Source organism: Oreochromis aureus, linkage group 20 (genome assembly GCF_013358895.1).
Source record: "Oreochromis aureus strain Israel breed Guangdong linkage group 20, ZZ_aureus, whole genome shotgun sequence".
Lineage (NCBI taxonomy): Eukaryota > Metazoa > Chordata > Actinopteri > Cichliformes > Cichlidae > Oreochromis > Oreochromis aureus.
Window position 1 is genome coordinate 10,934,705 of NC_052961.1, and position 15,299 is coordinate 10,950,003.

The window sequence follows — 15,299 nt, forward strand, 5'->3', positions numbered from 1 at the left end:
TATTAAGGAGAATTATTATTTTGTAGTATTGTGCTATAGAAGATTACATTTTAAAATGTGTCACTGTTTGCCTCCCACTCTATTTTTTACTAATATTGTGGCATATAACTCTCCATCCATCCATTTTCTTAACCGCTTATCCAATTCAGGGTCACGACACGGCTGGAGCCGGAGTTGGCTCCAGCAGGATTACACTGTGGACAGATAGACAGTTTTATCACAGGGCTAACACAAAGAGACAGGCATTCACATTCACACCCAATGCCAGTTTAATCAGTGATTAAACTAGCATGCGTGTCTTTTGCTATGTTGCCCATCTCATTTCAACACACTGTCCATGTGTCTTTCATTTTCACTTGCTTCTCATAGACTTGTAAAAAAAACCAAAAAAATCCAAAAGCACAAGATGAAACAGCACTCATTTCTTATGGGTTTGTTTTTAATTTCTCCTCTTTTTCTTCAATAAATGAATGCACTTCTCTGTGTCTCTATTTCCTGTGTTTTGATGTGTTTTATTTGCTTGGTTTGCTCTTGTGGAGGACAAGTGATTGTGAGCGTGTGAGTGATCTGGCAGAGGAGGGTGGAGATGAAAAAGCTGGGCAGGGAGAGGGAAGTTCATAGCTGTCAAAGGATCGTCAAGAATGTAGCCTGTACAGCTCTGCGGGGTGAGCAAGAGCCCTGCACATACAGCATGTGTGTATGCAGAGAGAGAGCGAGAGAGGGTGTGTTTATTATTACGGTGTTCCGGTTAGTGTGGGACTTTCTCTGACAGTAGCAGCATGGTAAGAACTCAGCTTTTTCACTTTTCTTTTACATGTAAAACTACCCCAAAAAGACTTTATTTTGGCATCTGTATGAGACGACTTGTAACACCGGTGTGTGCGTTTGGCGGCCTACAACGCAGTGGTGCGAATTCATGACATGGCTTGTACAGTGGATTAACTGCTGTGTGTACAGACGGTGATATTTAATCATCACAGACAGACGGCAGCAGGAACTGATAATAAATGGGGGTCTGTTTTCAGTAGATGCAATTTTATTGAAGGAAACTCAATTTGATAAACTGAAAAATGGAAAGGAAAGGATATAAATGGGCTCTGACGGGTAATTGTGTGACAGAGTGTAAATGCCAGTCAGCTGACAGATCACATACTTTTAGAAGTCTTGGTAATCTGCCACTGTTGTGTGTGCTGCTCTTGAGGAACTGCAAAGAAAGCATATAGCCATATGCCAGATGGGGTCTGTTTGAAATAAGTGACTTTAAGTAAATTAGTTAAAACGCCCTTGCAAATGTTTGGCATGTTAGTTTGAATGCCTGCTAGCAGGAGTTGTCAGCACTCAATGCGGCACTTTAAGTGTGTTCACAAGATGCTAAATGCCAAATCAGCTGTACCCAACCTGAAAGTGAATCAGTCGAGCTTGACAGTAAAAGGAAGTTTCAAAAACAGATGTCAAGCTCAGACAAACTGCAAGTGTAATAAGAGACGAGAAAACGAAGTCAGTTTCCAATGAAAGTTTACACTATCTTGTCACCCTGTCTCTTTATACAACACTTATCTCTTCATTCTTTTTTGCTTTAGTGCCAGAGATTATCTGATGAGTTAAGGCTTAGGAAATGCTGCCAATTCTCAGCCTTCCGAACAAGTTGTACAACATTTTCATCCAGTAAGTCTTTATTGGGCTTTGAACTGGAGGCTCCAGGTAGTAGGAAGAAAGTGTAAAGTGTTCATGTGTGCGATGGGAAGCTCATGGGTTGAGATGGTGAAATGGCTGGAGAGTGTTGGCGGTGCAGGAATGCTCCGATTTGACCCATGAATGATTTTATTGTTTCCTTTCGGTTTGGCCATGAAAGAGAATACTGACTGCTCCGGCTGTGGATTCATTTCTGTGGTTTCTGATCTCTCTAAGTCCTGAAATTAATGGCAAATATTATCACATCACATCTCCAAAGTAATTAGCTTGGATCTTGTTGAAGGTCTGCGCTGCACTTTTTATCCTTCATTGTCCACATTTAGCTTGGCAGGGTTATACTGGGTAATAAGCTCGGAGACAAATGGAAAAATTAACACAAAAACTCAGAGATGAAGAGATTAGAAAGGATATGGGATAACTGCGCTGAGTCAATGCTCAGGTTGAAATGAGTCAACGTTCAGATCGATGCAATTGTTGGCATCTCATGGCAGACAGCGGAGAGGCTAATCCCTCAGCCTCCATGTCCCGCTGGGGGTTCGATAGCACAGTCGGACCTACTGCTGTTCTCTCATAAGCGCATAGGCAAACACACATACACACACTGTCAGCACATCAATATTATATGATGAAGGGGAAAAAGGCGGGGGACTGCATGAAGTTGGCATTGTCCTTTACAGCGCACGCTCCCATACACTTTTCACTTTCTCTCATCAGCCCTCTTATCAATTTCACTTCTATAACCCACTAATGTAATTTTTTTTTAAACACCATCAGCAATCTCTTTCCTGTTTATAAAATTCCAGCCATCTGTCCCATCTCCAATTAAATGATAGGAGGTAGTAAAACCCTGGGCTGGTCTTTATGCGGAAGCCTCTAGAGAGAGCCTCTCTGTGTAACAGGAATACAGTGTTTCTTACATAAATAATGAGATTCAGATGCCAGCTGCGATATGGCCACACTCATGTTTTATACAACAAACTTTTTACTCAGATATCATGGTCTTGTCTCTTACCGCATATTACTGCCTGGCTCTTACTGCAGGCAACTCCAAATTAAACTCTTTCCCCCTGGGGATGTCCCTGCACCAGCAGGCAGTAACTGTAAAACATAACCAGCTGTCATTTTTTTGTTTTTTGAAAGTTGCACATTCAGTAAAGAGGCTGCCTAAGTGTAGCATTTCTATTGGGCCTGCTGTGCTTCATTTCTGTTGCATAAACTTTGTTGAGGTTGCATTTCAGTTCAGTTTTAGAACAGGTTTAATAGCATCAGTGTCTGCTTTAGTGACATATTCTGAGGATTTTATTTAGGCTGATTGTGAAGTAAGAAAAAAACAATTACCATTGTTTTATGAGGGAAAAAAGAAAAGAAATTGAATATGTATTTCAAAAGTCTCCCAAATATCTCTCGCATATTTGAGCCAAAGCTTGTGCAGTTTGGCATTATCGTTTTGTAGCTGTTATTGACTGAATCTGAGAGAAAATCTTTTTTTTTTCAGGTGAAAATAAAAATAGCCAGAGTTTTAAGGGAGCATTGCATGCACAGTTGGACGTGGGTTGCACTGCACCTAGATAGGATAATTTTTAAAAAATGTTTTCTTTAATGTTTCACCAACCTGGGTATTTTACAGTGTGACAAATGTTCTCCCCACGCTCAGAGAAAGAAACATAAATCTGTGATATTTGCACCCGTCTTATAGCATACAGTCTGTGCAAATGAAAAACACAGTTATATGGTCACATAATCCATATAGTTGATCTCTTATTTGGTGGCGGTGGAGAAATTGTCACCTTTACATTTGGTTTGCATTTTTAGATTTTCCTTTTTAATGAGTTTAAAAGAGCTTAAAAGCTAAAATCTGGGGATCAGCTATGCTTTTTCAGAGACAGGCATATGAAACTGGGTTTGCAGCTCTCTAATATTCCTTTTCAGTTCATATTTTAGGTCCGCAGCTGAATGAAAGTAGCATTTGTTCCAAGTGACGTGCACAGCTGGAAATCACACAGTAGTCTACCTGTTGATGCTATGCAGAGGCACTTGTGTGGCCAGTTTCCTTAAAAGAAGCCAACTGAAGCCGCTTTGAGTTAGACAGAATTTCATATTCCTACAGGTTATGCAAGACAATATGTAAATAACCAACATAAATATAGTAACAATTCATCCAAAGATTGATCTATCGAAAATAGCTAGTTTAGACCATACAGTAATTTCATGATTCACTCTTTACAAATATCTTATTTTTAGTGTTTTCGTAAAAAGGCAAGTATTACGTAGACCGTCATTCACAACCTGTGGAGCATCTTCAACACCCACCGAAATGGTGGTAACAGTCAATACATTGTCATGGCAACCACGCTTCTCTTCCTAACAACCGCCTCACCGCCCACAAAGGTCCCACAGCAACCGTCACCAAGCAACCCCCTCCCGCTTCTCAGTTTCTCTATTTAAGGAGCAGAGGAGGAGGAATGATAAATGATGTTGCACAGAGAAAGAGGAGATATACGCAAAAACTTGTTGCTCACAACTGATCTGCTCAAAATGAAAGCGAAGCATAGCTTGGGATTGTGATGAATTTCTTGAGCATGGTCTAGTTATAATATATTATTACACATTCACATCATAATATGTGTGGATCCTGTCTTAACTGTGGTAATATGGGCTATCCTGTAGATGTCAGAATTGCTTCTTTAAAACTGTGTTTCAACATGACTCTTGTGTTATGCAACATATTAAAGCTTTTCTTAGAGTTGTTGTTAGACTCAACAGTAAATTAGCTAGGTTATGTTTTGCTTGAAGGCACTGGATGTCCTTCTTAAAAACCCTGTCCTATGCGGTATTTTCCCCTTCTGGCGACAGCAGTGACTCTAAGTCTGTCGAACTGCGGGGCTTGAATTTCAACAGTATCGCTTACAACATCAAAACCAAAACAAATTAAAATAGTTTCCTTGTTGCCCGTGAAGACTTTTCCTTGTCTTGTTTTTACCAACTAGACTCTAACAACAGGAAGTCTCTTTGATCCAATGGAACAGCGACAGCTCAGGGAGGGAGGAGGACACTGAATGACCCACTCAAACCTAAAATGGTCAAAAGAGTCATTTTTCAGTCATTTTTCTGTCATGTGAATTAATGTGTGCTGCAGAGCTTAAACAATACGGAAGGTTAACACTATACAACAAGTCTTTTACTGCCAAAATCTGTTTCACTTGCTGACTCTAATGCTCCCACACATCCTTGACCCTTGCTGCACACTCTGTGCCTTGTTGCGGGACAGGACACAACTTTCTGAAGGGGGTGCGGCTAACACAAGAAGGAAATGTAGGCAGGGACATGTGACAGCAGTTGTTCTCCCAAACACACACTGAGTGATTGAGTCGGGTGGATTTTGTCTCATCAAATCTGGATAACAGGACACTGGAGGACTTCTGGAACTAACTGATATCTGAGAGGTTTTGTTGTTATTGCTATCCTGACTGGAAATAGGATTCAGTTTGATTACGACGGTACTCTTAACTGCTTTCATTTACAGCCGCATAATGAACTGAGTGAGTGAATCTGGAAGGAATTGCGTGCATTTAATTCCAGTATTTAAGCTGATGGTGCCTGTCGTACAGCTAGCGCTAATGTAATAACCTGGTTTTTCCTGTCAGTATGGTGCTGCTGGTATTTGGCACTTATTTGGTTACTGTTGTGTTTGTCAAACAAGGAGAGTGCAAAAGTGCATAAACACTACTAACCTTGGAAACGCTTGGTAGTACATTAACTACTCCTCTGGACTCTTAAGAAAGACGATAGATGACAGAGACCTTTTATGTCTGTTGGATTACCTATTTATTCTCCAGGCAAGCAATACTGTCAGGTCTCAGGACTGGCACTGCTTGAAAGTAACCAGAATATTGCTTTTCTATAAGTTCATCATGAGCTCCACTAAGAGATGGTTAGTTCTACACCGCTCAAAAGTTTACACGTAAGTCCTTGTTAGTATGTTTTTAATGCTATCCTACAGAATTTTTCAATCAGTCTCCATTTAAGACTTAACACACTTCAAAGTCTTTTTTTTTTTGGAATATTTAGTCAAGCTGCTTGTGAGTCATTCTTATAGCTTCTGCTCCTTTTTCTTCTGCAGTGTGGAAGGGGAATCCCAGTGTCCAGAGACGGGCACCCACAAAGACACCTCGTTCAGCCAGACGCCTTACCTTCGAGGCTCAGAGCGCTACAGTGACAGCAGCAGCAACGCTCCCTCTGGATCCAGGGGCCCTTCATGCGTTACAGCTTCCAGCTCAGCCAGCTTGGCCTGGGCGTTGCGAACACGCCACCAACCTGCAAGTTTGGCTCTTCGCAAGCAAGAAGAAGAGGAGAACAAGAGATGCAAGGCTCTTTCGGACAGCTATGAACTATCAACAGATCTGCAGGATAAGAAGGTATCAGTCACAAGAATATATTTGTAAATGTGTTCTTTGAAAGGAGTAAGCAGTAGGAAACATATTTTCACCGGGGCAGTATGGGTGCAAAGCATCCAGACTGATTTCGTCCTTTACCTTGTTTTTTTTAACCCTCCCCTATTTCAGGTGGAGATGTTGGAGAGAAAATACGGTGGCTCCTTTGTAAGTCGCAGAGCAGCAAAGACCATTCAGACAGCCTTCAGACAGTATCGCATGAACAAAAACTTTGAGCGCCTCAGAAGCTCAGCTTCAGAGAGCCGCATGACGCGCCGCATCATCCTGTCCAACATGAGACTGCAGTATTCGTTTGATGAGCGACAGCCTCAGCAGCAGGCCCAGACACAAACGAACTTCACCCACAGTGTGGCCGTGGGGCCTCCTCACTCTCCTGATCCAGACCGCACAGGAGACTACACCCACTTAGAGGACTCCTTCTCCAAGCAGGTAAGAGTGTTGTCAGTTTTCTTTCAGTAGTCATCGTCAAGTTCATTTAATGCTAAGTTTTATATAATATGAAGGTAGTTACAGAGACAGAAAGTAACAAAGAAACATTATAATGAACCAAACTTGACCAGCATCCCCTGTCTTGTCAAACTTAGACCTTACAAACAAACTACTGATAAATCATTTCATGTTTAGACAATTTCCTCTTTTCTTTTAAATGTGTGAAAACTGTGCGATCATAACAGCTCACCCTCTGTTCCCTCTAGGTTAAATCCTTAGCTGACTCCATAGATGATGCCCTTACCTGCCGCGCAGGTCGCGATGACTCCCAGGAGGGCAGCAAGGAGGGTGGAGGAATTAGTGAAGACTTTGGGGAGTGTGTGTGGAGCAGCAGCAGCAACCCATCTTCCCAAAGGGGTTTGGGAGAAAGAGGCAGGGGTGCTGGAGGAGCACTCAGTATGCATGGTGACAGTACAGCTACTTCGTACAGTGATGTCACCCTTTACATGGATGATGGTATGCCATCCTCCCCTCTGTCCCTTGACCGGGCACCTAGCAGCACAGATACAGAGTACTGGGGTCCTAGTGGCGGTGTGGGAGGGCGAGAGGACAGCAGGGACACTGAGGGAGGCGGCAGCAGTAACAGTCGGCGAAGCACCCCGTGTACAGAGTGTAGAGACTATCGTCTCAGAGGTGCACACCTGCCTCTCCTCACTATTGAGCCGCCCAGCGACAGCTCAGTGGACATGAGTGATCGTTCAGACCGAGGCTCTCTGAGCAGAACGCTGGTCTTTGAGCAGGAGCCAGGTGTGGGTGCAGGTTCCCCTCAGGGAACCCTCAAACACTCCCCCAACACGGGTACTCGAACCACCTCCACAGCAGCTGCGCAGGGCCAGACTCGAGCTCCTGGCAGACCCATACCCACACATATCCCGCACCAGGTGGCGGCCCACCACCACCATCACCACCACCCTATACACCACCATCAGTACCCTGACACACCTTCATCATCCTCGTCCCCACAGCAGCCTCCTACCACCCCTCTGTCGTCGTCGTCCTCTACAGCTCTGCCCCCTGGGGGCCTGGAGCAGCCGTGCTGCTCCGATGGAGACAATGATTCACTCAACTCCACGACCAACTCTAATGAGACAGTCAACTGCAGCTCAGGCTCCTCATCTCAGGACAGCCTGCGGGAGCCTCTGCCTCCTCTGGGCAAGCAGACATACCAGAGGGAGTGCCGCCATAGCTGGGACTCGCCCCCCTTCAACAGTGACGTGGTGCAGAGACGCCAGTACCGCATTGGTCTTAATCTATTTAACAAGTAAGATGTACTAAGAAACACAACACAAGTAGCTGTTTTACTGGGAAATATATATCGAATGTCGTAATACTGGAGCAAAAAGAAAAGTCCTTGGTGGTTTTTCTTCAACAGGAAACCAGAGAAGGGGATCCAGTACCTGATAGAAAGAGGTTTTGTTTCTGACACTCCTGTTGGCATTGCTCGCTTCATTCTGGAGAGAAAGGGTCTCAGCAGGCAGATGATTGGAGAATTTCTGGGAAACCGACAGAAACAATTCAACAAAGATGTTTTAGAGTGAGTATTTGAGACAGACGGCTGTAATATATTAAAATATGTCAGACACAGATGTCTGAATGATCCAAATCCATCTACATTTGTAACTTCAGAAAGTTTGCCCACAAATATGTTAGTGTATATGTACACTCCATCTCACATATTTCATGCCAAGTCTAAATTGATGCAGTCTTGAAGCAGCTTTAATCTCCTGCCCATATATAGGATGAATTCTTCTTAATATCCAAGTTGGAGGGTAGAGACGTTTCATCTGTAACTTCTGACATGTGTGTTTCAGCTGTGTGGTGGATGAGATGGACTTCTCAGGCATGGACATCGATGATGCTCTGAGGAAGTTCCAGGCACAGATTAAAGTTCAAGGAGAAGCCCAAAAAGTAGAGCGGCTTATAGAGGCATTCAGGTTTGTTATAGATCACTAAAGGAATTCATTTCAGTCGCTTGGATGCTGCATCAAAATGAAAATAATCTTTTTGTTTTATTTTTTCACACAAAATTTGTCTCTGTCTTCAGTCAGCGATACTGTGTGTGTAATCCGACCCTGGTTCGACAGTTCCAGAATCCCGACACCATCTTCATCTTGGCCTTCGCCATAATCCTCCTCAACACAGATATGTACAGTCCCAATGTCAAACCTGAGAGGAAAATGAAACTAGAGGATTTCATCAAGAATTTGAGAGGTGCTGCTGGACAGAAAAGATCAAATTACCCTCTACATGAGCTCATGAAACACATAGTGCAACTTTTAAAATATGTCTAAAGTTGTGAGAATTTCCTAGATTATACGTTTTCTGTGTTACAACTCTAAAATAGCTTTCTTTGGGTCCACTCAAGGTGTAGACAATGGCCAGGACATACCTAGAGACCTGCTGGTTGGGATCTACCAGAGAATACAGAAATGGGAGCTAAGGACCAATGATGACCACGTGTCCCAAGTGCAGGCAGTGGAAAGAGTCATTGTGGGCAAGAAGCCTGTGAGTTTATCCTGTAATACAAAGCTCTTTAATATATTGTTCTATCTAGCTAAAAGTTGTCATTTATTTGTACTGTGTTTGTCTATGTAGGTGCTGTCCCTTCCCCATCGTAGACTGGTGTGTTGCTGCCAGCTCTATGAGGTGCCTGACCCTAACAGACCTCAGAGGTCAGGAGTGCACCAGCGGGAGGTCTTTCTCTTTAATGACCTGCTCGTGGTAAGATTTACATTATCACTTTTTTATCATGTGGCAGATAAGAGGTCCGTTTTTCTTAAAGTACCTGTTAAAAAAAATTCATTATACTATTTCTATTGTGCACTAGGTGACAAAAATCTTCCAGAAGAAGAAAACCTCAGTGACGTATAGTTTCAGACAATCTTTCCCTTTGGTTGAGATGCAAGTGCACATGTTCCAGAACTCATGTAAGAAGCAGTCTCTGTTTTGCACCTTCTAACTGTTCTTAAGTGCATTTTGTGATGACAAGAGTATTAATTTCTGCTTTTTTTTCCATCTAGACTACCCTCATGGCATCCGTCTGACCTCAGCAGTCCTGGGTGGAGAGAGGAAGGTTCTTATTGTGTTTATGGCACCCAGTCAGCAAGACCGCACCCGCTTTGTTAGCGACCTCAGGGAGAGTATTGCTGAAGTGCAAGAAATGGAGAAATACAGAGTTGAATGTAAGTAGCCCCATCTGCTGGCCTTTCCTGTAAACCATAATGTTACTTTTTGGTCAGTCGAAATGTTTCGTTTTCTTCACATCCTTTCTGGTCATTCTCCTCCGCGCTAAACCTCAATTTTATTTCAAATCCCCCTGTGCCCTGTGTGTAAATGTGCAGCGGAACTGGAGAAACAGAAAGGTGTGATGCGGCCCAGCTTGCTAACTGGAGGTGTGGTTGGAGGAGGCGTAGGTGTGAAGAGCGATGTTGTGAATGGCACCTTGGGAAGAACAAGTTTTGATGACAATTGCTCAGTTGGTGAGGGTCTCAAACGCACAGCGCTCAGCTCTTCTCTCAGGGACCTATCGGATACAGGTGAGACATTGCCTCATCGGAGACGGGGTCAGCTTGATTTCATTACTACCAGCTGGGATGAATTGGGTTGCATGATTTTGGTCTCTGTTTCTATTGCTACAGCCTGTTTCTCCTTCTTGCTGACAGTCAGACACAGCTTATGCAACTCTTGCCTTTTTTGCAAAAAATATTCCAATCTTTCATGCTTTGCTAACCTGGTTCTTCCTGGTGGGGTACAGGGAAACGTGGTCGCAGGAACAGTGTTGGTTCTCTGGACAGTACAATGGAAGTAAGTCTTTATGTAAGACTAGAATTAGACCTTTAACCTTCACTAGATTTGCATTTTCCCCCATTGGTTCTTTATCCTCCCGAGCAAGTACTGTATGTACATGGTGTGTGCGTGTACATGCATGTGTGTGTGTCCTGGACTGACACCTGTTGCATGACTATGTGCGTATATACTTACCCTAGCATGTTTTCCACCTCCAGATACAATTATTTCCTGTGTGTGATAATAAGCGGGAACCGGGATGTATTGCAAGATTCTAGTGTTTATTCTAAAACTCGATGATACTTTATCTTCTAGGGCTCCATCATTAGCAGCCCACAGCCTCACCAGCGCTATCCACTGCCAGGTGTGCTTCCTGGTTGCTATGGAACAGAAGACTTCCGGCCTCATCGCCCCATCCTGAGCCCCGGGACGGGGGTGGGGGGTGGGCCGGGGCAGCAACATACCACTGCTGGGACAGGAGCTGGGGGAGTCTCCAGCAGTGCAGAGAGAGCAGGAGCGGGGAGCGGCCCTGGGGGGAGCAGCAACAACAACAGCGGTTCCTTCCTGGGTTCCCTATTCGGCAGCAAACGCGCCAAACCACCAGGGCCCCTTATTCCACCGGGGCCACCCTACCCCGCACCTGTCCCCCCACCGACTACGGGAGGGCCCCCTCCTCACTCCCCTTCATCTCTATGCCAATTGGAGGGGGGGGCTTCCAAGCTCCAGGCACTTCACGCACAGTACTGTCACGCGGGCACCGTGCAGCCGCCACCACCTTACTACCATCACCATCGCTACCACATCCAAACTGTCCCTCCTCCTTTGCCAGGAGTGCCCCCTCATACTATACAGAGAGGCCCTCTACCCTGTCGTCCACCGCTTGGCCCACCGCACGCCCAGCACCCGCAGCTGGCCCATCTCTCCCAGCTCTCCCAGCATGGGCTTCCGGGTCGTTACGCCAACATGGTGGTGGGATGTCCCCCCCCCCTTTCTCCTCTCTCCCAACATTCCCAGAACCAACAGTTCGCCCTCTACCACGTGCAGCCCACACACTCTGTCAGAGGGGCCGGCGGCCCTGGTACCAAACCTCCACTAACCTTGTCACTCTCCCACCCCCACGCACACTCCCAAACCCACCCAGGACACGCGCACACACCACACCCAGTCAGCCACAGCACCCACCAAACACACTTCATATTCGGCACTCTGCCCCACAATCTACCATCCGCTACCGTCAATGCGCATCACGCAGCCTCCGCCGGCCCGTATCTGCCCCAGTACCCTCCTCTTTCTTCTATCCCCCCTCCCCCACCACACTCCCCTTTACCCCCCCCTTCGTCCCCCCTTACCCCTCTTACACCTCTCTCCCCTCACCCCCCCCAGCACCCCGGGCAGCCTCAGCAGGGGCCGCAGGTGACAGGGGCTGGAGCGACCGGTACAGGGGGCAGCTCCAAATCCAAGCCTATCAACCGGATAAGTACCGTAGTGTGAGCAGGATGTGGGGCTCCAGAGTTCAAAGGTCAGATGATAGATTGGAGGAGATGGGCAGAGCTAGGCCTAGAACCAAATCTGCCAGGACAGAAAGTAACAGCAGCAGCGCTACTGAGAAGAGGAAACGAAGTTTGCTGCGTCTCTGTTACTTTCACCTCCGTTTTCCACATATGTAGACGGAGACAGAAAGCACAATTAGAGTTAAACGGCACGGCCTGTGGACGCATCCTTGAAACCTGAACCGGCACCACAGAAACACACACACGTGCAACATTACACAAAAACACGCACCACACGTTTCCCACACACAATCAGAGAAGTCTATAGCCATATATTTAAGATGAAACTAAATCTATATCTAGCTATATTGCCTCAGTTTTAATTGTTTGGAGTCTAGTTGAGTCTGTATGAGACTATTTACATGTACAGTACAAAGATGTGATAATGTGGCACTGGGAAACTGGAGACCATAGGTATCCACCTGCTTACGTGGGCATGTAAATAAGGACTGAACCACCAAATGTATTCCAGCGGAGTTTGGCATTAAAAACTGCCCCTTGACTTTGCAATAATTTACTTGGCTTCATGATGTCTCTGTTCATTCTTGCAGGTTACGCTTTGCTGACAGGCATCTTTTTTTTTTTCTAAAAGAAGACCTCAGATATGTTGCTTTGTCTAAAACTTCTAAAACCAGTGCACAGTTTTCTGACAGTCTTTTGCTTATTGGTCTTTCACATGTCAACAGATGTCACCGGGCTTTCTAATGCAACGTGGGGTATGGGAATCAATGAGACAAATAATAATATATTTTGAATGTTTATGAAGCTTCTTGCTGTTTTATAGATATTATAATATACCTGCCATGAGTATGATGAATATTGTCCAATAATTGTTTTGATCAGTGAGTAATTATATCAGCAGATGTTTGTACATGGTTTTAGAGAGTATATTCACATACAGATTCCCTCGCTTTGCCATAACCAGTAGAGGGTATTCAGATATGTGAAGTGTGAGTTCTTTTCATAGTACCATGGTTTTATTCAGTTCATCTTTTAATGATTAGTATTATTGACTGTTCAGGATAAAGAAGGAGGTTTTAGTTTTTGTTCGAATCGATTTGAACATTTACAACATTCCTCTTTTTTTCTGTTCTGTTTGCAAACAGGGGCACAACCTCTTGAATGGTGTGACTTACAAAAACTTGAATCTACAGAATGAATCTGAGTTAGTGTTTCCTTTTTTTTTCTTTTCTTATGACTCTCCCAGTATTTTAAAAGGCTTAATTATGATCGTAAAAATTGGTGAATTTTTCATACAGGGTGCATATGCAGCACCCCATATCGCAGTCATCAAATTTATTCATTGTGTGTTTTTTTGTTTTGAAACAAGCACGCTTTTACATGAAGTTTTGTGGTTTTTGCACACGTGATGTCTTAAGTCAGAAATGGCCTTCTTCTAATCCTCCCTCTCCTGCTACTTTCAGAAATCTCTGCTACCATTTTCTGATGCCTTGGCATCTTGCTGAGGGCTTCTTGTTAGAAACCATAACAAGAGTCAAGAATGTAAAATAGCCTACAGGTGCATACTGTATTTCCTGTTCTTTTTTTTTCCTCTCTGTGGGCCTCGTGTTAGTGTCATTCCTTTTGCTACTGCAGATTTTGAAGTAAAAATTGAGCACTGATGTAGATTACCTTCAGTGCCACTGATTACAGAGGAAAAACTGCGTGTAAAATCGGATTCAGACGAGACTATTCGAGCGAGGGAAGTATAAAAATGCAGGTGATATAAGCTACAGGAAGAATATGCCAAATTTCTGGATGATCTGAATCATCAAAAGTAGGTTTTAAGAAGTTTTGGAGAGAGTCAGGAGTATTAAATGAAGAATTTTATAAGTATGTGTTGGCTACTCTTTTCTTTTTATGGTGTCCTTTTTGACTCTATTTGCATGAATATATCTGCACTTATTGAATAGATTGTACTGTATAAACCTGAATGTACATATTATAATATACATAGGCTTCTTATCTTAACTATGGGATGAACTGCTCCCATTCTGTATTCAGGTGCGTGCATGTGAGTGCCACTAAGTATGTACATAAAAAACAGGGATATGAGATGTTGGCCAAAAGGAATATCAACTTCTTTTTCTTTTCTTATCATTTCAGACTAAGGGTGAGAGAATGAGTTAACGTAATTTAAATTAAAGCCTAAAAAGAGTTTATATGTCAGTGCACTTATGGATATTATTTTAAGCAAACAATTTTGTTTTTTTCTGTGTATGTACTATGTGTACTGAAAGAATAGAGAATTGAGATGTGAATATTTATTGCTTCTGATACATTAAAGTGTCCTTGCAGTGATGTGATGCGTGTTTGTGTGTATTTTGTACGTGCATTAAAACAGACCTCGCCACTAAATATTCAACATAAGCAGCATTGTCGTTCCTAGATAAAGAGGAATATACGTAATAATAAAAGTCAAAGGGGAAAAGTTTACGTTCCACGTTTCAGTTCTCAAGTCAACCCAAATGCAGCTACAAAAACATGATGTAAAACAAGAAGTGAGTGTTGTTACAAATCTGATAATAAAAGTCCATAATGCAACAAAATGTGAGGAGGAAAAACTCCAGAGAAACAAAAACTAACAAGGAACACGGGAAACTTGCATGGAGAACTCATGACAAACAACAGATGATCTGACAATACAGAGCAAGGCAGGACTACATACACACGGGGGCCTGATTGGGGAAGTGGAAATAGCAAAAACAAAACATGACTACCTCTCTGCATAGAACAGGAATGATGAAAATCAAACTAAATGCAAAGACAAGAAAGCTCACACAAACAAGATTCAAAGAGACATTGAAGAGGTTACAAACCAGAAAAACTCCAAATCTGCAGTCACTGTGGGACGCTATCATCGTTTTAGCATCTTGTTGAATCTATGCCAGAAAAGAATTAAGGCCGTTCTTAAGACAAATTATACTTAATAAACTGACCAATGAGGGTAAGTGTAATAACAGAGAATATCAATTAGAAATCAAAAATAATACCTAGGAGTAATACATTTAAAAAAAAGACCAAAACTCTAAAGCAACACAAACACCCTGAGACCAAACCAAACCAAATGACAATAAGTGATTTTTACAGGTATATTAACAATGAATGATGTTACAGTCAGTTCAGATAGTTTTAACATATAAAAGTCTTGATGGCCATTTACTAAAAGCATATAGAGCCTTCAAAAGAAAGTTTTCATGTGACTCATTTTCCCGTGATTCATTCCATATGAATTAGGAGGGCATGTAGCATCCAGTTGCTGCTAATGAAAAGCACTTGATTAACTGATGATCAGCAAGTGTGTGCACTTCTGGAAAAGCAGATGTTCAGA

At 43.3% G+C, this 15,299-nt stretch overlaps 1 protein-coding gene across 1 annotated transcript in view; it reads left to right on the plus strand.

The window, feature by feature from the left end:
• Positions 1 to 14,274, plus strand: part of iqsec2b (IQ motif and Sec7 domain ArfGEF 2b) — a 30,013-nt gene extending 15,739 nt beyond the window's left edge. Inside the window, exons 2-14 of the mRNA XM_031738863.2 lie at positions 5,813 to 6,107; positions 6,255 to 6,572; positions 6,839 to 7,893; positions 8,005 to 8,166; positions 8,444 to 8,566; positions 8,677 to 8,843; positions 8,998 to 9,137; positions 9,228 to 9,353; positions 9,460 to 9,559; positions 9,653 to 9,814; positions 9,974 to 10,168; positions 10,387 to 10,436; positions 10,734 to 14,274. Of these exons, the coding sequence (XP_031594723.2) occupies positions 5,813 to 6,107; positions 6,255 to 6,572; positions 6,839 to 7,893; positions 8,005 to 8,166; positions 8,444 to 8,566; positions 8,677 to 8,843; positions 8,998 to 9,137; positions 9,228 to 9,353; positions 9,460 to 9,559; positions 9,653 to 9,814; positions 9,974 to 10,168; positions 10,387 to 10,436; positions 10,734 to 11,909 (4,069 nt within the window). The 3' untranslated portion in view covers positions 11,910 to 14,274. The remainder of the gene's footprint in view (positions 1 to 5,812; positions 6,108 to 6,254; positions 6,573 to 6,838; positions 7,894 to 8,004; positions 8,167 to 8,443; positions 8,567 to 8,676; positions 8,844 to 8,997; positions 9,138 to 9,227; positions 9,354 to 9,459; positions 9,560 to 9,652; positions 9,815 to 9,973; positions 10,169 to 10,386; positions 10,437 to 10,733) is intronic.
• The last annotated feature ends 1,025 nt before the right edge of the window (positions 14,275 to 15,299 follow it).